This window comes from Eucalyptus grandis, chromosome 2 (genome assembly GCF_016545825.1).
Source record: "Eucalyptus grandis isolate ANBG69807.140 chromosome 2, ASM1654582v1, whole genome shotgun sequence".
Taxonomy (NCBI): domain Eukaryota; kingdom Viridiplantae; phylum Streptophyta; class Magnoliopsida; order Myrtales; family Myrtaceae; genus Eucalyptus; species Eucalyptus grandis.
The window spans coordinates 10,797,321-10,821,657 of NC_052613.1; the positions used below are offsets into that span (position 1 = coordinate 10,797,321).

Genomic DNA, 24,337 nt, shown 5'->3' on the forward strand with positions numbered 1-24,337 from the left:
TTGGTCTTATCTTGTTGGGCAAGAGTCCAAAAACAGAAAGGGAGCTATCAACCTAACAATCTCTTTGGAATTGCAACATGAATTCCATGCTCGATATTTGATGTGTGATTCGATCCGTGATTCTTAGATGGAGCGAAAGAGAGTCCCTTGAAATGCGGTATACCCATCAGCTTCGTTGTTAATGTCTCGTGTTTCTTCCTTTTTGGATTGTCCATGCGTATATTAACTTGATGTCTAGACATGGGGATCTCACGTGAAGGACAAAGATAACCCTAGAGAAGAAGTCAATATTCTGTTCATCTGAATCGGATTCGATTTTCCTAAACATACTGCAAAAGCTGATCTAAAAATCCTATCTACGACGACTGCAAACCCCACGTTGTCCTTGTCATCTCCTTTTCTTTTGTGTTTTTTACTCCCCATTCTGGGTCAACCTCTGCCTCTTGTCGATCTTTACCCTCGATCCCAACGTCCGCGCGCTGCATGCACTTTCCTCGTTTAAGTTCTATTCATTTCACTGCTTTCTTGGCAAGAGCACTAGCACGTGTTCTCCCTGAAAAGCGTCGGACGGACGACACATTCAGATTAAAGGAAAGTACAATTCAGATCTCATTAATCGCATGAATCCACTCTAGTACAAATTGTAATGTCTACTTGCTCTTAGGGTGAATGATTCTAACTAAACCCAAAACCTATCCATTAAAATCAGTTCATCATTTTTTGATACTTAAAACTTACTCTACATATCCTAAAACTTGAAACATATTCTATCACAGGCCTAGAGTCTACCTAGACTCCATTTATATTATTAATTAAACGATTGCACTAAATTATCTCTTTTAATGACCACAACTTACATTTAGACACACAAATATAATAAAATATTAACAAATTAAAAATCTCAGTCATTAAAAGGAAGTTTAAATTAGTAATTCCAAATTATACACTCATTATCGGTTGTCATGGAACATCGCGGGATTGCATAAAATAGATCAAGAAAAAACAAAAAACTTGTTCTAACCTATTCATTGAAACAAAATCCTAAATTTTTTAAACTTAGAACCTAGAATTGAATAGAATCCAATAGGTCCGGTTCTATCCTAAAATCATGCTTACCGTTACTTGCCTCAACCAAAGACTTAGATTAACTGGTTGTTGATACTTATAACCAGGTCTTTAAACTCATGCGTCGCATGGTTGATTGCAACGGTGAGAGGTCAGTAACAAGCAAATTCGACAGCTTTTTCCTTGTGTGAAAAGTAAAATACGACAATTGCCCTTAATCGCAGCACTATTGCTACAGATTGTATCACGATCAATCTGCACAACTTCCGTTAAAAATCTATGTCAAAATTGGAGTTGACCTCATCTATCTTTTGCCAATTGCCTTCGTCCTACGTGCGGCGATGGACCAAAGCGCAAGCAATCACTTAAATTATTCCAAAATGTACAATTCCTAAAAAAAAGTCAAACGAATATTAAAAAAGAGGAGCAATAAGAAGTGGCTAGGCATAACGGGATTGATTTTTATTTTATTTTTTATTAAATGTGCTTCGAAATTAGTCATCTGATCCGTTCCCTTAAAACATGGTGCCAACCATGACATTAATTTGTTGTAGATGAAGGTCATGGCCCAGAAGGAATATAGCTCAAGCTGGTATCCACAATCCAAACAAGAAGTTTGCATATATCGAAGCTCAAGCTTTTTTCACTCTTCATTCGATTCAAATACTCCATTTTACAATATATTAATCATATTGCCTCTTTTTTTTTCATCTTTTATATGTTGTACCCACGTAATCAAATGTGGGGCCAATGCAAGGCCCTTTTTTGAATTTAGTTCTTCTTTTTCTTTCACTTTCCTTCTTCTTGTTCCCGTCTATGTTGAAATGGATTGCCATGCTTCTTCATCTTCCCCCTCCGACACCTCCATGCACACCAACAACTAGGCAATCTCATAGACACTCATGAGCTTCCTCTCTACCTCATCATCGCCCCCTCAAAAACCCTTGGCATGTCTGGCAATACCACCCTTATGCTAGCATGGGCAAGATGTAATTATCTACGATGATCATTTGATTTTTGCGATGATTTTTTAGAATCGAAATCAAAGGATCAAGATGCTCGAGCTCGCAGTAATGTGAGCAAAGACCTGAGCGTGAAGAAGATAACTGTGATGTATCTACAACTAGCCACCTAGGAGGATAAAGAGCTTTACACTATTGTCAAGAAATCATCGCGGGAGATGATAACATCATCAAATCTAGGAGTCCCCAATCAACAAAACCATCAAGATGAAAAAGAAAAGTAGAAGAAAAAGAAGAAACAAAAATAGTCCCAAATAGGCCCAACTTTTGACTCTTTATGGGTACAACATGGAAAAAACGATTTATGCTTGATATATAAGTGAGTGATGTCTAGATAATTATTCTCGTGATAGGGTGTGCTATTTCACGAGGACTTGCCAAGTGCGGAAAAATAATACATGTCACAAACACATCCCGTCGGAAGATGATTATCAAATGAGTTGGTTAGAGTAACATGTATGCACATTTCTCAAAGATTTAAGTCCCCGAGAGATGATACATATGCTCTCATAACTTCTCAATTTATAGAGTAAAAATACAGTCACATAATTATTAGTATAAAAAAAACTAATTCACAAAAAAAAAAAAAAAAATCAACATGTGAGATATTAGCAAATTGTGTCGTATTATTTAAATTTCATAGACACACCGCATTGAAAGCAATGAAATTTGTTAGACAATCCTCTTTGGTGTAATCTATGTGTGGCCATTATTAGGGCAACACTACGTATAATTTAGTTCTCGATTTAAAGATGTACTTTGTTCAGATTAGTTTAATTAAACAAGGTTTTTCATTAATTTCCCTCAATTAATTTTTTTAACATTTTCAAATTGCAAAAATAAAATAATGAAAAAAAATCATGAACACCGGGCCGGCCACGGCTAGTCTAACTTTTTTTTTTCTTTTGGTCAATTTTTATTGAGTAGCGGTATGCCGACTTCATAATGACTTATCAAAAAATAAAAAATGATTGCTTTCTTTACTCTTTGGTTGACTCCACCAAGATAAGGTTTCCTATACTCCATGCATACATCATAAATAATATATGCTATAAATATTGTATTATATACCAGATATTAGGCAGGTATATTCCTTGAATAATCCAAGCAAATGTCAGTTTCGTGTCTCAATTAGGACAGTCATGCTCCGTTCTCACCATCCTTGACTGTGATATATCGACCTATCAGTCCACGACTCATTATCAAAAAAAATAATAATCAAAATTATGGTCCAAAAGGCATTATTACTTCTTTATCTTCTTATTTTTTTGTCTTTTTTTGGATGGTTGACTTCTAGAACATCCACTAATGAAAATCCTTCAAATTAGCTGCCATTACATGCCGCGATGTTGACCCGAATCAACATCCTTCGAATTAATTGCTGACATTACAAGGTTAATGGAATCAATTTTGCTGGATGATAAAGAATCCAATAGCCTTGGAATCACCATATGTGTAAATAATCCCTTTACGAGAACTTGCAATTAAGGATTTTCAAATGAAACAGGTGGTGCATATATGCGATCAGATATCAACAGATTATATATTAACTTTTAAGTGGAGGGTCCACTAAAATTGGATAGCCCACAACTAAAGTCTGTAACTGTTTTTTGTACTATTTATTTGTGGGTTCTTTGAAGGATTTCAAATTGCAAATTGCTGGACCAATCAAAAAGCTGCAAATTCTTGGGCCTATGCTTGGACTTCCAGGCAAAGTTGGGTTTGCTTTGTAAGCGATGCATCCAATCCAGAAGCCCAATCCAACATGATTTGGGCCAGATCGTTTTTGGCCCAAATCAAGAAAATTGCAACCGATTTTGCCCATTACAGTGTCATTTTAGATAATCTTCTACCTTCGTATGGAAAAATAAAATTTGGGTCAGGATTGAGATTTGAGATGAAGTCGACACTTTTTAAGGGAATTGAGGCATTGTTGTTTTACCGCCCTTGCTTTGCTTCATCTCGCAATTCAGTGAAGTTATGAAATACTTAGCTCCAGCTCTAAAACACATGACTTGACTTAAACTTGTACTTATTTTAGTTACTTTTAGACATCTACTCGACATTACTAACCAATGTCATTGTATCTTTCTTATATTGAGCTCCTTGAGCTGAGCTCAGCTTGCAATTTATTTTCAATAGTCGAGTGAAGCAAGGTCAAGCTCGATCTTATAAAATGCATCATCGAATCAAGCTCAAGCATTGAGGATTGCAGAGTCGAATGGAATCAAGATCGGATAGCAAATCAGAATAATCCCCCCCCCCAAAAAAAAAAAAAACTAAAACTTTAGTTATTCTAGTTCAAACTTTTTTTTTTTTTTTTTTGCCTAAAAAAATCAAACTTTAGGTCAAATCTCAAATCTTCCTTAAATTTTTTTGTCTAAAAATAACCCACTTTAGGTCTAGTCCCAAATTGGGCCCAAATTTTGTTTTGTCTAAAAAAATCACCAACTTTCAATTTATTCTCAAATCTATTCCCGTGATCGAGTCCTAACTTAACGTGATATTTTTAAATCAATAACAAATCCACATCAACAAGGTGACATGGAAAATTAAATCTAGATTGAAACTGTTTTAGGGCATAAAAATTAGGGACTACTAACGACAATTTTTAGATAAAGGTCTAATGGGGACAGATTTGAGACTAAAGTAAAAAATTAGTGATTTTTTTTAGACAAAAAAATTTGGGAGACATTCGGGATTTGACCTAAAGTTGGGGTCTTTTTTTATGATAAAGAAAAGTTCAGAATAGATTTAGGACTGGGCCTAAAGTTTTGGGTTTTTTTTCTAAACAAAGGAAAGTTCATGGCATAATTGAGAGTAGACCTAAAATTGGAAGACCTTTTTAGGGAATTAGGCCCGGCAAATCATGATTTTTCAAAGCAAAAATCATAAAAATAGAAGTTCTTTCCATTTGTACTATATTAATAACAACAACAACGGCCACCATTATAATAAAAAGACTGACAATATATTTACAAAAATGCTCATCGAATTTCCTGTCATTACATATGCAGGTGCTGCTAAGTGCAAAATCTCTCCAAACGAGCAAATAGAATAAACCTATAAAGAGATATTAGTAGATGAGGCATGATGAACAGATCGTGCAGAAGAGCTGAGCATCAATGGAAGATGTACGTGATTGCCAGCGCCCCCAGAAAAGAACGTAAGCTACTCCTTGATCGATCGCTTTCCCTGCATTCAGTGATCGAAGGGGAGGACATGTTGAAATCTTTCATCGTACGTGACCAAAGACAAGCGTGAAAATCGTCGAAACCGACGAAAATAGACGCACCATCACTGGAAGAACCTCCATGTGAAGGCGAAGGAGCCACGCTCTGCCTGTGACCCAGCTGCAGAATCATCATCACCATAACACGAAGACGGTAGTTCGGACATGGACAGCGTTTGGTCTCATCATGATTGTCGAAGAGCTCGTCTTGATGCAGAAACCAAATACGCAGGAGAGAGAGAGAGAGAACACAGAACACAAAGAAGAGACCAGAACTGAGAAAATGTTTAAATCAAGGTCGGGGAGTGGGTCGGTCGGGAGCAAGAAATGCGAGCGAAGAATGAGTTGGTGGTGCATGGCATTCAACCATGCTTGTTTGCTTTTTTATATTCCATGGCGGATTTTTCTCGAGGACGCGTTGAGCGAAAGAACTGAATTCTCCGAGAAAGAAAGAGGGTGGATTCGAAGGAACGAAACGCGTCGCCAGCAATGGACAGAACCCTTTTTCTGTCCTCTGTTTTCCTTTTCCCTCCGCGGGCTACTGAAACTGAGTCGAGCACGAAAACGACGGGCAGGTAGGGACGTGTGCTCGGACACAGTTCAATATTGGAGCCCGGCTCAATTTCAATATTCAATCCTCGAGACTTGATTCGAGGTCGATCTAGCTCAACTCGAATGTCTTTTCTATGAATTTGAGGTCAACTCCTTTCGAGCGGATTAGTCAATCAAACTCAAGCAACTGCTATTGCTCAAGCTCGAATTAGGAATAAATATGGTTTCAGAGTAGAACCTGAAACCGTAAAACATGTCTAGTTTTCAGAATAAGCAAGGTGGGTTCCAAGTTTCAAAGATTAAAAAACCCTTTTTCGACGGAGAGATTCTAAGTAAATGGAACTTGAAACCTGAAACCTAAAAGTTTACACAAGTTTTTCTTTGTTTTTATTTTCTTTTGTTTTTTTTTTATGTATATGGAATTACTGCCATAATCCAATATGTAAGATTTTATGAGATATGATTGACTATTAAGAATTATCTCTAAACCAATATAAAAGTGTGCACATACAGTACAATCTCAATTAATATAGTCTAAGTGGGAGAATGTAAGAATTTTCTTAATGTGGGCTACATAATTGAGATTATAATTTACCGTTTTACGGGATTGGTCTAATGAGGTAAGTATAAGGTTTCTTAATAGTCGAATATGGGTTTGGCTTATGTGAGTCTAGTTGGGTCAAGCCCATGATGAAAAGGCTTGGCCAAAACTCTATAAATAAGCTAAGGTTCATCCTCTAACCCTCAATTGTCATTTTCTCAAACATACACACCCTCTACCTCACATAAGGAACATTCGAGAGGGGCAATCTCATCGAGCCAAGGTCTAGAGGGCAATAGAGGAGAAGATCTTCAGCATCAAAGGATCGAATTGTCGTTGTTCTACATCAAGAATCATAGAATCTAAATTAGATATGTGAATCTTTTTCTTCTCTTTCAATATATTCAAGTTTCTAACTATGTTGATATGAGGAAGCCATTTCGACAATCAACACATCACGCCTCCAGGCTCCCCTCCAAGATTCTTCAATAGCCGCTAGAATTCACTCGCCATCCTCGAATGTCTCCGTCCTCACCGATGTAGTTATAATTCACCTCCCCTTTAGTTGCGTCACTCACGTAGTCCTCCCTCGATTCTGTGATTGTGTGTTGGGGGGTGTCGATGTTAGCGATGGCAAGAGAGAGAAAGAGAGAGAGAGAGAGAGATGTCAAGTTATATCGTGCTCTAATTTGTTATTTCTTCAACTTAAATTTCAGAATTTGTTCTTCATTTTCTTCCAACTTCAAGCCAAGTAATTTTCCATCCTTCTTTTTCACTTTCTGGGGGAAACAAGTACAAGAAAACTCTTGATGATAGACAGCAAAGAAATTGCGCATAAAAGCTACGTTTTGCAGCATGAAAATGTTTTTTTTTTTTTTTTTTTTTTGGTAAGGTTATTTTATCTTTTATTTTTTATTTTTCGGTAAGGTTTGCAGCATGAAACTGTTAACATCATCTAAATGCCAAAATGACCTGCATTTTGTTTATTGCAAATATACCTCATAATTTGGAATTACACATTATTTGAGCCACCATATGACTCAAAGCTCTTTTCCTAGAAAATTCTCTTTAAAGCCATGGAGAGTTATAAAGCGGGGTCACAATAGATTTAACATGTAGGCATTTGTGGAGGGCATCCAAACCGAGATCTCTCCCGAAGCCGCTTGTCTTGTAACCACCACAAGGACAGTCATTGTCGAATGCAAAGTAGCAATTTATCCATATGACACCCGCTCGAATTGACCTCGAGACTGTGTTCGCCACATCTATATTCTTCGTCACAATCCCTGCTGCTAGACCATACCTAGTATCGTTAGCCCTCTTGATCGCCTCCTCCACAGTCCTGCAATCCACCATAAAATGATGAATGGAGCACAATGTACTATAATAGTTCTCTCTATTCCAGCTACAAATAATAGTGCCTCAGATGCATCGGAACCACGTAAGCAATAGCTTTGGGGAGCAATAGCGAGTTGTACTCACTTGAATTTCATGAGCGACATGACAGGACCAAAAATCTCATCCTTCACGATCACATTGTCCTCCTGATGGAAGGAGATAGTTTGACATGAACACAAAACAATCAGAAGTTCAGTTCCTCCCATCACTACTTCATGTTCTTTAAGGAATGTGTTGTGGATTGATAATGTACCTTAACATTTGTGAAAATTGTTGGCTGAACATAGTACCCTTTGGTGCCCAAACGCTCGCCCCCAGTCAAAAGCGTGGCCCCTTCTCTCTTTCCATGCTCGATATAAGAAAGTATCTTCTCAAATTGTTTCTTATCGACCTAGAATTTACCTTAATTCGAGTCAGGCTAAATGTCAACCATATCCTTTATCGCAAAATCTAGCCGGTTCTTGCTTCCTACAAGTGTTCGATCTTACCTGCGGTCCCTGTTGGACTTTCGGATCAAATGGGTCACCGACTGGCCAAGCCTTTGCCTTTGCCACCAGCTTCTTCTCAAACTCTTCATAGATCCCTTCCTGAACATAAACGCGAGAGCCCGCGACGCATATTTCTCCCTGAAACATAGGTTTCAATCAAGAAACCATCACGATTTTGGGTATGCGGAGCTTATTCTCCGTTTTCACAAATTCCACAAAAAAGTCAGACACCTTACCTTGTTATGGACGATACCTATTAGAGCAAGATCGGTAGCAGTATCTAAATTAGCATCATCAAATATCATAATAGGCGATTTCCCGCCTAATTCCAGTGACACTTGTTTCAAATTGCTTGTCGCTGCAGTCTGCATCACGATGCGCCCCACTTCTGTAGACCCCGTAAAATTGACCTGAAGTGAGGTTTTCATGCCGTATCAATCCAAACTAAAACCTTACAAGCACATATTCACAAATTCGACCTATGTTATGCGGTACATTAATAGAAAATTTCATGAAAGATAGATATCGGAATCATACCATATCAATGTCCATATGACTGGTTATTGCAGCACCGGCCGTTGGTCCGAAACCAGTTACAACATTGATCACTCCATTAGGAACACCGGCCTGATACAAAGCAGACGAAGATGTAAAGGCAGAAAGATAAACTTAATAATTTTCATGTGTATCCTCTTTTTCTTTTCTTTTTGGGACAACAGTTTTTTGGAACTATTTTGTTATGGCACAACAGATATTCAAAATCATGTCTTCACTTGCTCCCCTATTGCTGTCTTTAATATTTTGATTAGACTATTCTCTTCATAATTAACTATAACTTCTAGACTGATAAATGACGAAATTATTACATTTTGTCTACGGAAAACTAATTCCAAATAATTAAAGAATCTACTTACAATGCAATTACAGTTTAGAAAAAATGAATTCTGCTCTCAAAAAGCTTCTTTTCCGAGTCGATTGACGTACCTTCTTAGCCAAATGAGCATAATAGAGAGCCGACAGAGGGGTCTGCTCGGCAGGCTTCACGATCATGGTGCAACCAGCCGCCAGTGCTGGGGCGACCTTCATAAAGAACATGCTGGTCGGGAAGTTCCAAGGGATAATGTGCCCGACCACGCCAACCGGCTCCAGCAGCGTGTACCCATGAAGTTCACGCGACATCTTCAACACCTCACCATGGATCTTGTCCGCTGCGCCGGCATAATACCTTAGACATGTGGCAGCGTGAGGGATGTCCACGGCCTTGCCCATGCTGAATATCTTCCCGGCGTCGATAGTGTCCAGAGCAGCCAGTTCATCTATGTTCTCTTCGATCAAGTCCGCAAATTTCGACATGATCCTTCCCCTTTGCTGTTGATGAAATTTATAATCATATATCATGCAACAATAAAAATTCATGCACACTAGGATTTAGAATGATATGTCGCTTTTACACAGATAACTATGTTCAGATGTTTGGATAGAACTTCATAAATTTCACTATTTGGTTATTCTTTTGGCCACTAGATAGTTATGATTACGTAATAAAAATTATGGAAAAAAAGAAGAAGAAGAAAGGCCTTGGATTACTGAATAAAATAGTAAAATGCCACACTTACATAGATCATTCTACAAAGTTAGTTTACTAAGTGATTTCTCAAACTATAAGTGATCCTTTAAACAAGCAAGCTAAATTACCATAACAGTTTTACACATCACCTGACACACTAATTCTAATTGTCAAGCATTTTCTATTAAGATAACACTAGACTTATGGTACGCTTCTCTAAATTCAAGAAAATGAACCAAAATGTATGTTCTCAGCGACTAATGAACTAAAATATATGCTGCATATAATAATTTACTAGTATTCCAAAGGGGCATTCGTAGCATTCAAAACAAATGTAGAGACCAAGATTCAATCAAATCAATCACTTCTCAAAAACAAGTATTCTTAAAAAAAAAAAAAAAAAAAGGCACCTAACCCAACAGATAATTTTTATCATAATAATTGATCATTCTATAAAGTGCTAAAGTTAGCTATGCTGAAATATATTTTTTCCTAATCTAGAATAAACAACTGTAACATCCAAAAGAATACCTGAGCATTTGCAGCATCTGGGAACGAAATTAGGAATATCATTTGAGATTGACTATGTACTAATAGCTTCTTTGATTGATCGAAGAATCTTTTTCTTCGACTAAACTAAATTGAAGAGGTCAAATTTCCCACCAAAGAATATTTCCCATTTTTCAATAACATGATCATAAATATAGATCAAATCTAAGTGGGCCCTCATTTGGTGATTTCAAAGTAGCAATAGAGAAGGACGTTGACCCCAAGAAATATGGGAGGAAACTATAACGGCTGAGACGATGACAATTAAAATGCGATTTTGAGCAAAAAAATTATAAGTATTGTCTCAGTCGGCAAATATTTTTCAGTTTTCCCTATCTTCTAGGGGGGTCACAAAATTATTTAATGGCCCTTTGAACAAGGAAGAGCCTAACACCGTCAATCCAAAACCGTAGAGACAAATCACAAGTTGTCAGCATCGAAAGGCTTCGTGCAATTGAGTGATGTATATGTTGGTTTTCTATATATATATATAATATCAATCAATGATTTTGTTTTTTATTAGTTGGTTTTTTTCATGGCTTGTCGTTATGTGGTGTGCCATAAGACAAAATCATACTCATATCTGCCCACATATTGCCCTGCCCAAGAAGGGAAAAAAAATTATACAATTGCTGCGGTATGATCAAAGACGATTTCTTTATTATCGTATCGAAAAGCGGCTACTTGACATGCCGCGCTTTATTATAGTCTATGTCCACGAATCATATGTTCAACCGTCATTTTTCTTAAGTTTAAAGTTTACGTTTGAATTCGACGACGATTCATTAATAAGATGAATACATGGCAAACATAAAAACCAATTCGCTGAAATCAATTTGTTAAATGAGATGTTGAGCTCAAGTTATCTCACACAAACGTCTTGGCTAAATTTAATAGTGTAATCACAATAAAATAATATTCATAAGTGAATTAATGGATTAATTTATAGGGTTAATACCTTAAAAAATCCCAAACTGGTACACTTGTCACAAATTTACCCAAAACTATTTTTTTGACCATGAAAAACTCCAAATTGGTATACCTGTGACAAATTTACCCCAACTGACTATAAAAAATCCTAAACCGGTACATTTATGACAAATTTACCCCAAACTAATTTATTCGACTGCAAAAAACCTCAAAATGGTAAATTTGTGACAAACATACCCTCTGCTAAATTAAATTAATACCACAAAAAAATCACAAAAATTGTAAAATATGACAAACGGAGTGTAAAAATCTTAAATTGGTACATCGGTCAATTGTCATGTGTCATTTAACTTAATAATTTGATAATAAAATTTAACGAAAACTAACAGAGGATAAATTTGTCATAAGTGTAAATTTGTCACGGGCTTGGGATAAATTTGTCAAAGGTATACCAGTTTGGGGTTTTTGGTGGTCAAAAAAATAGTTTTGGGTAAATTTGTCACAAGTGTACCAGTTTGGGGTTTTTCAGGATATTAACCCTAATTTATACTGGTATTGTCTATTTTAATTTGGATGGAAAACGAAAATGAAATGAGGACAAAAAGGGAGAGAGAAAGGGGGAGACGTACGTAGCCGGGCATGCGTGGCCAAGGGCCGTGATCAAATGCTTGACGGGCGGCTTTCACAGCCAAATCCACGTCCTCTTTGTCTCCCTCTGCAACTCTTGCTGTAACTTCTCCATTTCTTGGATCTATCGTCTCGAACGTCCTCCCTGCTCATCCAATTTCATTCACCATCACGAGCTAGAAACTCTCAAAAGAAAATAACAAGAAGAAGAAACCGAACGATAACAAGAACTCGTGGGGACTGCGAGTTTTCCTATGGTCAACTGCAATAATGTGTAAGATTCTCTCAAGGTCAATCTCGATTTAGACGGCCGTTTTTTCTTTGGATACCCCTCTTTTCTGTACTCCGAAACAGGGCAGTGAATTTCACTCAACAAAAACCGAACTGCTCGAACGAGACCAAACCCAACTTCAGTCACGCTTTCTTCACGGCACAACTTTACTTTTCTCTCTCTTTTTCTTTTCGAGAAGAAGGATAGGCTAGCAAGAACAGAACTCTACGACCCCATCCGTGTAATGAATCTTCATCAAGGCAGCCCAAAAACTTGACAGGAAGATGGTGAATTCTACCTTTGACAGAATCGACGAACTCGCCATTGATGAAGAGCTTGGTAAACTTGATGTCCGGAACGTGTTCATCATAAGTCTTCAGGCTCCCGTTGGCGTCGCTCTGGTTCTCTGCCATCTCGTCTCTCTCCTCTGCAGTCAGACTCTCACTTTTTTGGCAGGAGGGAGGGTCCTTTCTTCCGTTTATATAGTACTAGGAGACAGTAGATAGTCGTTTTCCTTCTCGCAACAAGTAGGGTTATTTTGGGAAGAGAAACTCTAGTAACAAATATGTATTTATTGGTCATAGGTGGCAAGACAGGAAAAATCAATCACGACACACAATTCACCTAATTTCCATGAATTCCTCCTTGTTTTTAGCCTTTCCCTTTTGGACTTTAGTCCAACAAAATAAATATTTACCGAAAGCCATTCATCCCATTCCACAACGGGTGGTAATTTATTTTCATGGTTCTTAAGTTAAGGGAGACGAAACCCTTCAATCGGTTACATTAAGAGTTCAAGACTTCGATCAAAATTCATGTGGACACAAATGTACGAGCTAGATTTATGTGTTGGTTTCTTTAGTTACCATGCAAATGATATGTCTAGCATCCAGCAATATCATGACATTTTTCTCTTAATCCTCCCTTTTTCCATTCCGGATGGAGTTTCTTTATATTTGCAGTCCTTGAAAAGTTTTTATCTCTTCTTGTAGTTTTTATGATGTAATAATTGTATAAACATGACGAAGATGAAGTTTTTAATGATCCTTTCTCATACTTAATGATCCATTTGAATATTACGGAAAGGGACAAAACTCTTTTAAGGATAACTTAACAAAACCCTTTTAAAGACAACTTGGTTTTTTTTATGATGGGTGATATAAGACTTCAGATAACATTCATTTTTTTTTGTCATAAAGTAAGGCCTGGTCAACATGTGTACATAGCCACTCTGCACGTCTTGACCATGCCTTATGTTTCTTTCATATATATATATATATATATATATATCTATGTGTGTGAAATTATTTGAGGTCTAAAAAAGTCAGAGGACATCAATTACTAGATTTTCTTTCTTTCATTATAGATTATTTTTTGAAAGAAAATACTTTATCTCCGTACAAGAAACACGTGAGATTTGCTTTAGAGATAAAAAGGCTTACAATTTGCAATTAATATGTGGAGTAACTTTTATTTTTTGCTTTTTGTGGTACAAGTTTTTAAAATTAACATATTTTGCAAATCTTATGGTGCATGTATTTTGACTTATTTTCACTTTTAAGCATTTGAAAACTTTAAAATTTATACTAATAGTAACATGATATTTCACATATAATATTGCATGTGTTTTAGAATTTAAAATAACATTATAAATGTTAGTGGAAAAGAAATAAATTGCTTTCACTTTTTAGAAGCCAGAACAAACAAGATCTAATTAATTATTCAATTATGACACGAGGGTAAGAAAATATACATCATTGAAAAAGATTAACAAGCAAAGGAATGCCAGTATCCATGAAATAGCCAATAAGAAAAATGGGAGGGAAACTTTCAAACGAATAACTATGGGGCTTTTTTAATGATTAAATGAACACATTTATGTTTTGTAGAGTCATGAATTAGGCATATGACATAAGATTTGATGAACCACGTGCTATTCTAAGTTAACTCGCCATCATGATTATTTTAGTTGTGTTACACAGTGATTCGATTACTTCCGTTAATATGGTTTAGTTTACTACATCTACATATTTAAAAGATTTAGTGTAGTCCTTCCTCCACTATATATTTATACTTCCTCATTTTTTCCCTAAATTTTTTATCAGCAGCCCTACAATTAGAGTGATAATAAAAGTATAAAGAAATAAAGAAAAATAAATGCAAATCAATCCCGCAAACTGACCTAAAATTGGGTGAGAACATGCTGAAAGCAAGTTCAAATGGAACTCGAGCCGCTGAAACCCATCTTTCTATTTCACGTTATAGACAAGGAAGGATTACCTTATCTTTTCTTAAAATATGCTTTTGTACACCGAATAATACACATAAATTTATTTTCGAAAAACAATCAATTAAACACCGCAACTAACTAAACAGGCAAAGTAATTTCGTTGAGCCGATCCACGCTTCAAGTACTTTGATTTTAGAAATTAGTTCGATTTGAATAATCAAACTGCAATAGAAATTATAGTCTATTAAGTTTTTTATATTTAAAAAAAAAAATCCTATGTATTCGATCGAGGCTCCATCTTCCTCCCTTTTAAGGTAGGGCATGCATAATGGAGGAATTGAAGGGCCTTGCTAGAAGCTGGAAAAGTTGGGTATGGAAGGTCCCACCCTCACTTATGAAGAAGTAGTTGGGGCTGGGCTCCGAACTATGAAAGTTTGCTTTTGTTTTCTCCTCTATAGCATTTCTTTCGGAACCTTGGTCCCATTGCTCAATGCTGGCCGAACATCTTGTCACGACCAAAATTTTGGGTGAACTACCTAAAGTTTGGCTAATAAATTGATAAAACTAAACTTAGCTCGAGCTTTCCTAAGTCCATACCAATTCGCGATTTAAGTTCAATTTTTTAACATGCAAATGGATTTTATCTAGGAGTCGCCACTAATAAGTTTTAATCAGTTTATGGTAGGTTGATTAGACACCTAAATAAAATAATTTGAGAATTATTTTACTCCTACGAACCAGAAGAGACTTTGAGTACGGGGACTTGGTTACACTAGACTTTTATAATGCCATTTCGGTACCTTTCTCTTTTTATTTCGAAAAAAAATATTTTGCAAGCAGCTTGAATTAAATTAAATTCACTTTCCTAACATGTGAGATGATCATGCGGGCGCACAATCTAAATTAGCCAAATGACCTAATTCTAATGACGGGCAATTTTTAACTAAATGGACCTTTACTAAATGACATGCATCTCATGAACCTAATTCTATATGACATGCACATGAAATTTTTGTATTTTTTATTAAAATTCGTAATTATAAATTACTAATAATAAAAATCTAAATAAAGTGAGATATTATCTATTTTAAGTTAGGAAATAGACCAATCTGAATCATATCTTAACCTAGAAATTTATCTCGACATGCAATTTAATTTAAAGATATTATCTAACCTAAATACCGTCTAAAATGCATTTTAATATAATTAGAAAAATATCTAACTATTCTATCATACAATACTATCTAGGAAATCAATTCTAATCTACGTGATATGCAAATGCAATTTTTTTTGGATTTTTGGGATAATTAAAGCAATTAAAAGATAAGCACCAAATCATTCACAGTCGTCAAAGATGTTTTTAGTTGTTCAAATTTGGAAACAATGCATAATCAAACTTGATTATTTCGCTAATAAAATCGATATATTAATCTTAAGCCTTAGAAATCAAGATATCAATTTTATTTACACGTGATTAATTATTCCATTAGATGGATTTTTATCCGTGTGCTGTTGCGAATTCGACAATAAATCTTAACCGGAAATACGTCCATAATTCAAATATGCACGTAAGATATTGAAAAGCATGTATTAGGCAATAAAATTTCCAAATCAAATTTAGATAAAATAATTACATAATGTTGCAAGTAATATTACCAAATTTGAATCAAATGGAATCGCTCAACGGGTGACCGGCGGTGTGTGGTGGTGCTCGCGTGGCTTCACGAACGTGAAAGGGTCTTGATCACGGCAACAAGGATGGGAAATTCGGCAAGGGTGTCAGCAAGTTGGACACCGCCGAAAGTCTTCAGGTGGACTTTCTTGTTTGCCAGACGTCCCCTCTTCGGATTGCCTTACTATATTTTAATATAACCTCCACTAGAGCTTCTTTGACCACCGTTTGAAGTTCTCCTCTTAACCTGCAGAGGCGCAAAAAGTTTAATGCGAAGAGCGCCAAGAGGCTTTCGGTGTGACGGCGAGACTAGCGGGTCTTCTCGGATCAGCACAAGTAGTAGGGACGCCCCAGATAAGTGACAGCAGCAACGTCGCCCACGTTGGTACTGGAAGGAGCGACACGGACTTAAAGCAGCAGCGTCTTACTCGAGGCTGGCGTGGATGGAAGCTCGGCAAGGATCATCAAGCAATAACTCTCACGGATAAGGCTCGGGATGACGATCAGAGCAGCAGCGCGGTGACGTCGAGGGATGCTCGAAGAGGACGACCTCCTCCCTCCTTATGTTGACCTATTGACCGGTGGACCCAGACCAGTTTTTATCTTTTTGGACTCTCTCGTCTGTTTTTCTTCTGTTGTGAAAGTGCGTTCTCTACCTCTGAACTTGTATCGTCATGTTTTTGGAACTTCAGCTCGACTTGAACTCGAAATTAGCAAGTTGAATCCGAGCGCTTCACGAAATGGAAAGGCCGGAAGCTTAGTGGGCTGACAAAGGACACCTAGCCCAGCCCACCAGCCCTCCTATGCCGACCGGTGGAACGCCAGTGATGGGAATTTGGAAATTGGGTAGAGCTTTGGACGCGTCACATGAAACCATTTTTCATTTCTAGTGCAAAATACAACAAACCCATTTGTTCTTTTGCCTCCACAAAACCGAACAGAACTCCAAAATCCTCCACAAAACCAACCGGTGGAACGCCAGTGATGGGAATTTGGAAATTGGGTAGAGCTTTGGACGCGTCACATGAAACCATTTTTCATTTCTAGTGCAAAATACAACAATCCCATTTGTTCTTTTGCCTCCACAAAACCAAACAGAACTCCAAAATCCTCAACCCAACAGCATCACGCCTCGGCGCTCCCCTCCAAGATTCTTTAGCTTCCACTAGAACTCACTCGCCATCCTCTGATGTCACCGTCCTCGCCGATGCAGTTATAACTCATCTCCCTTCAATTTCGTCGCTTGCGCAGTCCTCCCTCGGTTCGGTGATTGTGTGTTGGGGGTGTTGGTGTCGGTGTTGGCGTCGGCGTCGGCATCGGCCTCGGCGGGAGAGAGAGATGTCAAGTTCTATCATGCTCCAATTTGTTATTTCTTCACCTTAAATTCCAGAATTTGTTCTTTATAATTTCAAGCCAAGTAATTTCCCATCCTTCTTTTTCACTTTCTAGGGGAAACAAGTACAAGAAAACTCTGGATGATAGACAGCAAAGAAATTGCGCACAAAAGCTATGTTTTGTAGCATGAAATTGTTTAACATTGTCTGAATGCCAAAATAACCTGCATTCTGTTTCTTGTAAATATACCTTATAATTTGGAATTACACATCATTTGAGCCACCATTTGATGCAAAGCTCTTTTCTTAGAAAATTCCTTAAAGCCAAGGAGAGTTATAAAGAGGGGTCACAACAGATTTAACATTTAGGTATTTGTGGAGGGCTTCCAAACCAAAATCTCTTCCAAAGCCGCTTGTCTTGTAGCCACCATAAGGACAATCGTTGTCGAATGCAAAGTAGCAGTTTATCCAGATGACGCCTGCTCGGATTGACCTCGAGACCGTGTTCGCCACATCTATGTTCTTGGTCACAATCCCTGCCGCTAGGCCATATCTCGTACCATTAGCCCTCTTGATTGCCTCCTCCACAGTCCTACAATCCGCCATAAAATGATGAATGAAGCACCGATGTACTACAATAGTTCTCTCTATTCCAGCTACAGAGTAGTGCCCAGATGCATCAGAACCAGGTAAGCAATAGCTTTAGGGAGCAATAGAGGTTTCTACTCACTTGAATTTCATGAGCGACATGACGGGACCAAAAATCTCATCCTTCACGATCACATTGTCCTCCTGATGGAAGGAGATAGTTCGACAAGCACTCAAAACAATCAGAAGTTCAATTCCTCTCAATTCACTGCTTCATGTTCTTTAAGGAATGTGTCATGGATTGATAGTGTACCTTAACATTTGTGAAGATTGTTGGTTGAATATAGTATCCTTTGGTGCCCAAACGCTCGCCCCCAGTCAAAAGTATGGCTCCTTCTCTCTTTCCATGCTCAATGTAAGAAAGTATCTTCTCAAATTGTTTCTTATCGACCTGAGATTTACCGTAGTTCGGGTCAAGCTAATTGTCAACCATATGCTTTATCACAAAATCTAGGTGGTTCTTGCTTCCTACAAGTGTCCGATTTTACCTGCGGTCCTTGTTGGACCTTCGGATCAAACGGGTCACCAACCGGCCAAGCCTTCGCCTTTGTAAACAGCTTCTTCTCAAACTCTTCGTAGATCCCTTCCTGAACATAGACGCGAGAGCCCGCAACACATACTTCTCCCTAAAACAAAGGTTTCAATCAAGAAACCGTCACGATTTTGGGTATTTGGAGCTTATTCTTTGTTTTCACAAATTCCACAAAAAAGTTAGACACCTTACCTTGTTATGGACAATACCCATTAGAGCAAGATCTGTAGCAGTATCTAAATCAGCATCATCAAAGATCATAACAGGCGATTTACCACCCAATTCCAGGGACACTTGTTTCAAATTGCTTGTGGCTGCGGTCTGCATCACGATGCGCCCCACTTCTGTAGATCCCGTAAAACAAACCTGGAGTGAGATTTTGATGAAGCATCAGTCCGTGCTAAAAACTCACGAGCACATATTTACATAATTTGACCAATGTTATGTGGTACAAAAATAGAAAATTTCATGAAAGATAGAACTTGGAACGATACCATATCAACGTCCATATGACTAGTTATCGCCGCACCGGCCGTTGATCCAAAACCGGTTACAACATTGATCACTCCATCAGGAACACCGGCCTAGTACAAAGCAAACCAAGATGTAAAGGCAGAGAGATTACGTGAATAATTTGCATATGTATCCTCTTTTTATTTTCTTTTGGGACAACCGTTTTGTGGAACTACTTTGTTTTGGCGTAACAGATATTCAAAATCATGTCTTCACTTGCTCCCCTATTGCTATCTTCAATATTTTGATGAGACTACTCTCTTCATAATTAAACATAACTTCCAGACTAATAAATGACGAAAATATTTCATTTTGTCTACTGAAAACTAATTCCAAACAATTAAATTATCTACTTAATACTGCAATTACAGTCTCGAGAAAATTAATTCTGCTCTTAAAAAGCATCTTTTCCGAGTCAATTGATGTACCTTCTTAGCCAGATGAGCGTAAAAGAGAGCCGATAGAGGGGTCTGCTCAGCAGGCTTCACGACCATGGTGCAACCAGCGGCCATTGCCGGGGCTACCTTCATAAAGAACATGGTGGTCGGGAAGTTCCAAGGGATAATGTGCCCGACCACGCCGACCGGCTCCAGCAGCGTGTACCCGTGAAGCTCACGCGACATCTTCAACACCTCACCATGGATCTTGTCCGCTGCGCCGGCATAGTACCTTAGACATGTGGCAGCGTGAGGGATGTCCACGGCCTTGCCCATGCTGAACAACTTCCCGGCGTCTATAGTGTCCAGAGCGGCCAGTTCATCTATGTTCTCTTCGATCAAGTCCGCGAATTTCGACATGATCCTTCCCCTTTGCTGTTGATAAAATTTATAATCATATGCCATGTAAGAATCAAAATTCATGAACATTAGGATTTAGAATGATATGTCTCTTTCATGCGGAAAACTATGTTCTGGATGTTTGGATGGAACTTCATGAATTTCGCTATTCGGTTATCCTTTTGGCCACTAGATAGTTATGATTATGTAATGAAAATTATGAAAAAAGAACAAAAAGAAAGGCCCTGTGTTACCGATTGAAATAGAACAAGAGCACACTTATTTAGACCATTCTACTCAGTTAGATTACTAAGTAATTTGTAAGGTCATAAGTGACCCTTTAAATAAGTGAGCACATTCGAGAACCTATAATAGTTCGCCACATCATTTAACAAACCGATTCTAATTGTCTAGCATTTTCCATAACGACAACACTAGACTTATGGTATGCTTCTCTAAATTCAAGAAAATGAACCACAATATATGTTCTCTATTACTAATGAAGTAAAAAGTATGTTGCGTATAATAACTAACTAGTATTCCAAAGGAGCACTCCTAGCATTCGAAACAAATGTAGAGGCTAAGTATAAATTCAATCAAGTCAATCACATCTCAAAAATAGGTCAACTTTATCCTCAGAAGAATGCACCGTACCCAATATATAATTTATCTCATAATAATTGACTCATTCTACAAAATGCTAGAGTTAGCTATGCTGAAATATATATTTTCCTAATCTAGAATAAAGAACTGTAACATCCAAAAGAATACATGTGCAACTACAGCATCTGAAAACAAAATTAGGAATATCACTTAAGGTTTAGTATGTACAATAGCTTCTATTCTGTAACTCAATTACATTTTTTTTTTTTTGGTCACTTCAACTCAATTACATTGAAGAGGTCAAATTTCCCACCAGAGAATATTATCCATTTTTAATAGCATGATCATCAATATAGATCAAATCTGAGTGGGCCCAATTTGGTGATTTCAAAGAGGCAAGCAAGAGGGGAAGATGACATTGACCCCAAGAAATAAGGGAGGAGAATTGAAATTAAAAATATCTTCTCCATGACAGTAACGGCTGAGATGAAGACAATTAAAATACGATTTTGAGCAAAAAATTATAAATATTAATTCAGTCGGCAAATGTTTTTCAGTTTTCCCTATCTTCTAGGGGCTCACAAAAGTATTTAATGGCTCGTTGAATTAGGAAGTGTGACACTTGTCGATCGAAAACGCAGGGATAAAAATTCCAGAAAGGCACAACCAAACCAAAAGTATTTTTCAGTATCCCTTGTCTTCTAGGGGCTTCGTGAAATTGAGGATTCCGATTCCTGAGGGAATAAAAAAAATTACAAATTGATGAAAATTTTCCAATTTAATCTTTTCTGGCTTGGTTGTGTGTTCCTTTTGCTCATGCTAATTGTGTTAGTTTTATGTACCTTCACGTTTGAAAACACCTAATACACGTTGTAGATATTTTTAACAAAAGTATTGGTGCGATGGGAAAGAGCAAAGAGAAAAAGGAACGTAAAAAATATCTTATGCATTGGTTGGATATATATATAAAAAATTTATACATAAGGTATTTTTTATTAATTTCATTTTTTCATGTGTCATCATTATGTGATGTGTTGTACCACAAAATCATGTTCAGATCCACCCACATGTTGCCCAGCCCAAGAAGGAAAAAAAATTACAATCGTCGCCATATGGTCAAAGAAATTACTTTATTACCCAAAAGCAGTTACTTGACATGCCTCACTTTATTGAAGTCTACACACACGGATCACGTTGCTTTTAATTAATTGATCCATAATGTTAGGTCTTAGCAAGATCTTAAAAGACTTATGACATTCAGGAAAGATTAAATAGAGGCTGGGATCAAGGCCTCGATAAAGATACTTGCCCCATTGCCAGACCCGGCTACAACCCCTTCGATGGTGGGCTAGCAGCCCTGATTCCCGCGACGCCTTCCCCCCTAAAATACAGGGGCGTGGTACAGGAAAGTGATGGGTCTCCCCCTGAAAAGGGGAGGTGGCTGTGTTGTTTTTTATTAATTGCGTTTTTTCATGTGTCATCGTTATGTGATGTGTTGTAACTTAAGATCATACTCAAATCCACCGGCATGTTGCCCAACGCAAGAAGGAAAAAAAATAAAAAATACAACTGTTGCCATATGATCAAAGAGATTCCTTTATTACCCAAAAACAGCTGCTTGACATGCCGTGCTTTATTAACGTCTACACTCGTTAATCATGTGTCCAGCTGTCATTTTTCTTAGACTTAAGGTTACATTTGAATCTGCCGACGATTCATTAATAAAATGGATACGAGGCAAACATGTAAATCCATTCGGTAAAACATGTAAAAGAGATGTCGAGATCAAGTTATCTCAAACAAACATCCCGGCTAAAATTAATAGTGCAATCACAATAAAATAATATTCATAGGTGAATTTATGAATTAATTTCTACCGGTATTGTCTTTTTAATTTGGATGGAAAAAGAAAAAGAAATGAGGACACAAAGGGAGAGGGAGAAAGGAAGGGACGTACGTAGCCGGGCATGCGTGGCCAGGGGCCGTGATCAAATGCTTGGCGGGCGGCTTTCACAGCTAAATCCACGTCCTCTTTGTCTCCCTCAGCAACTCTTGCTGTGACTTCTCCATTTCTTGGATCTATCGTCTCGAACGTCCTCCCTGCTCATCCAATTTCATTCACCATCACAAGCTAGAAACCCCCAAAAGGAAAGAACAAGCAGAAGATAACCAAACGAGAACAAGAACTCGTGTAAGATTCTCTCAAGGTCAATCTCGATTTAGACGGTCGTTTCTATTTTGGATACCCCTGTTTTCTGTACTCCGAACAGAGCAGTTAATTTCACTCAACAAAAACCGAACTGCTCCAACGAGACCAAAACCAACTCAAGTGACGCTTTGTTCATGGCACAGCTTTTACTTTTCTTTCTCGTTTTCTTCTCGAGAAGAAGGATAAGCTAGCAAGAACAGAACTCCGCATCCGTGTAATGAATCTTCATCAAGACAGCGCAAAAACATGACAGGAAGATGTTGAATTCTACCTTTGACAGAATCGACGAACTCGCCATTGATGAAGAGCTTGGTGAACTTAATCTCGGGAACGTGTTCATCATAAGTCTTCGGGCTCCCGTTGACGTCGCTCTGGTTCTCTGCCATCTCTCTCTCTCTTCTCTGCACTCAGGCCCACTTTTTCGGCAGGAGGGTCTTTACTCCACTTTATATAGTACTAGTAAACAGTGGACAGTCATTTTCCTTCTCGCAACATCTAGGGTTATTTTGGGAAGAGAAACTCCAGTGACAAATATTTATTTATTGCTCATAGGTAGCAAGAGAGGAAAAATCAGTCACGATTCCCGATTCACCTAATTTCCATGAATTACTCCTTGTTTTTGGCCTTCCCCTTTTGGACTTCAGTCCAAGAAAAGAAATATTTACCGAACGCCATTCATCCCATCTTACAACGGCTCGCAATTTATTTTCACGGTTCTTAAGTTAAGGGACACGAAACCGTTCAATCGGTTATGTTTAGAGTCCAAGACTTCGATCAAAATTCATGTGGACACAAATAGACGAGCTAGATTTACGCGTTGGTTTCTTTAATTATGATGCAAATGATATGTCTAGCATCTAGTAATATCATGACATTTTTTTTATCATCCTTTTTTCCATTCTGGATGGAGTTTCTTTTTATTTGCGGTCCTTGAAAAGTTTTCATCTATTTATGTAGTTTTTAGACAAAGATGAAGCTCTTGATGATCCTTTTTTTTTTTTTTTTATCATACTTAGGGGCTATTTGGTAACGTTTCGGGAAACACTCGCTTTCTTTTTTTCCTTCGAATAGAAATAGAACAGTAATGATTTTTTGTTCTCCTGAATAAATTTAGAACAAAAATAAGAAATAAAAAATTATTTTAAAAAAAAAAGTTATTTCTTATTCCTACAAACAACTCAAAAACAAGTTTTTTTTTTTTTTTCTTTTCTTTTCTTTCTTTTTTTTTCTCTTCCTTTCTTCTTCCTAGTTGGTCACCGGCCCGACAATGGCCCGCGACCGGCCAAACGAGGCCTAGTGACCTCACCGAGCCTCGTCAGCCCCGGTGAAGTCACCCCGAGCTCGCCAACCACCGCGAGGCCAAGCAACGCCGACCTAAGCAATGCTCGGCCGCGGTGGCCGGGCGAGGCTCAACCTTGCCAAATCGGGGTGAGGTCACCTCGCCTAGCTAGGGCAAGGCCGAGCCTCACCAAGCCACCGCAAGGCTCCCCAAGGCCAATGACCTCATCTGCATGGCCAAGCCAGTGACCGACTAAGAGGAAGGAGAAGAAAAAAAAGGAAAGAAAAAAAGAAAAATGT

General features: G+C 37.8%; 2 protein-coding genes across 2 annotated transcripts; both read right to left on the bottom strand.

Moving 5' to 3' along the window:
• Nucleotides 1–7,396: 7,396 nt before the first annotated feature.
• On the bottom strand, nucleotides 7,397–12,690 carry LOC104438297 (aldehyde dehydrogenase family 2 member C4). The gene is made up of 9 exons (XM_010051412.3): nucleotides 12,541–12,690; nucleotides 11,974–12,116; nucleotides 9,283–9,666; nucleotides 8,836–8,925; nucleotides 8,535–8,708; nucleotides 8,299–8,436; nucleotides 8,064–8,201; nucleotides 7,895–7,956; nucleotides 7,397–7,754 (listed from the first exon to the last, which is right to left on the bottom strand). The coding sequence occupies exons 1-9, from the start codon at nucleotides 12,653–12,655 to the stop codon at nucleotides 7,481–7,483; spliced, it is 1,518 nt and encodes a 505-aa protein (XP_010049714.2). The 5' UTR covers nucleotides 12,656–12,690; the 3' UTR covers nucleotides 7,397–7,480.
• Nucleotides 12,691–17,629: 4,939 nt separating this feature from the next.
• Nucleotides 17,630–23,170, bottom strand: LOC104438298 (aldehyde dehydrogenase family 2 member C4). Its single transcript, XM_010051413.3, has 9 exons — nucleotides 23,031–23,170; nucleotides 22,508–22,650; nucleotides 19,600–19,983; nucleotides 19,153–19,242; nucleotides 18,851–19,024; nucleotides 18,615–18,752; nucleotides 18,380–18,517; nucleotides 18,209–18,270; nucleotides 17,630–18,070 (listed from the first exon to the last, which is right to left on the bottom strand). Exons 1-9 carry the CDS (start codon nucleotides 23,143–23,145, stop codon nucleotides 17,797–17,799), a joined length of 1,518 nt encoding a protein of 505 aa, XP_010049715.2. The 5' UTR covers nucleotides 23,146–23,170; the 3' UTR covers nucleotides 17,630–17,796.
• Nucleotides 23,171–24,337: the final 1,167 nt, after the last annotated feature.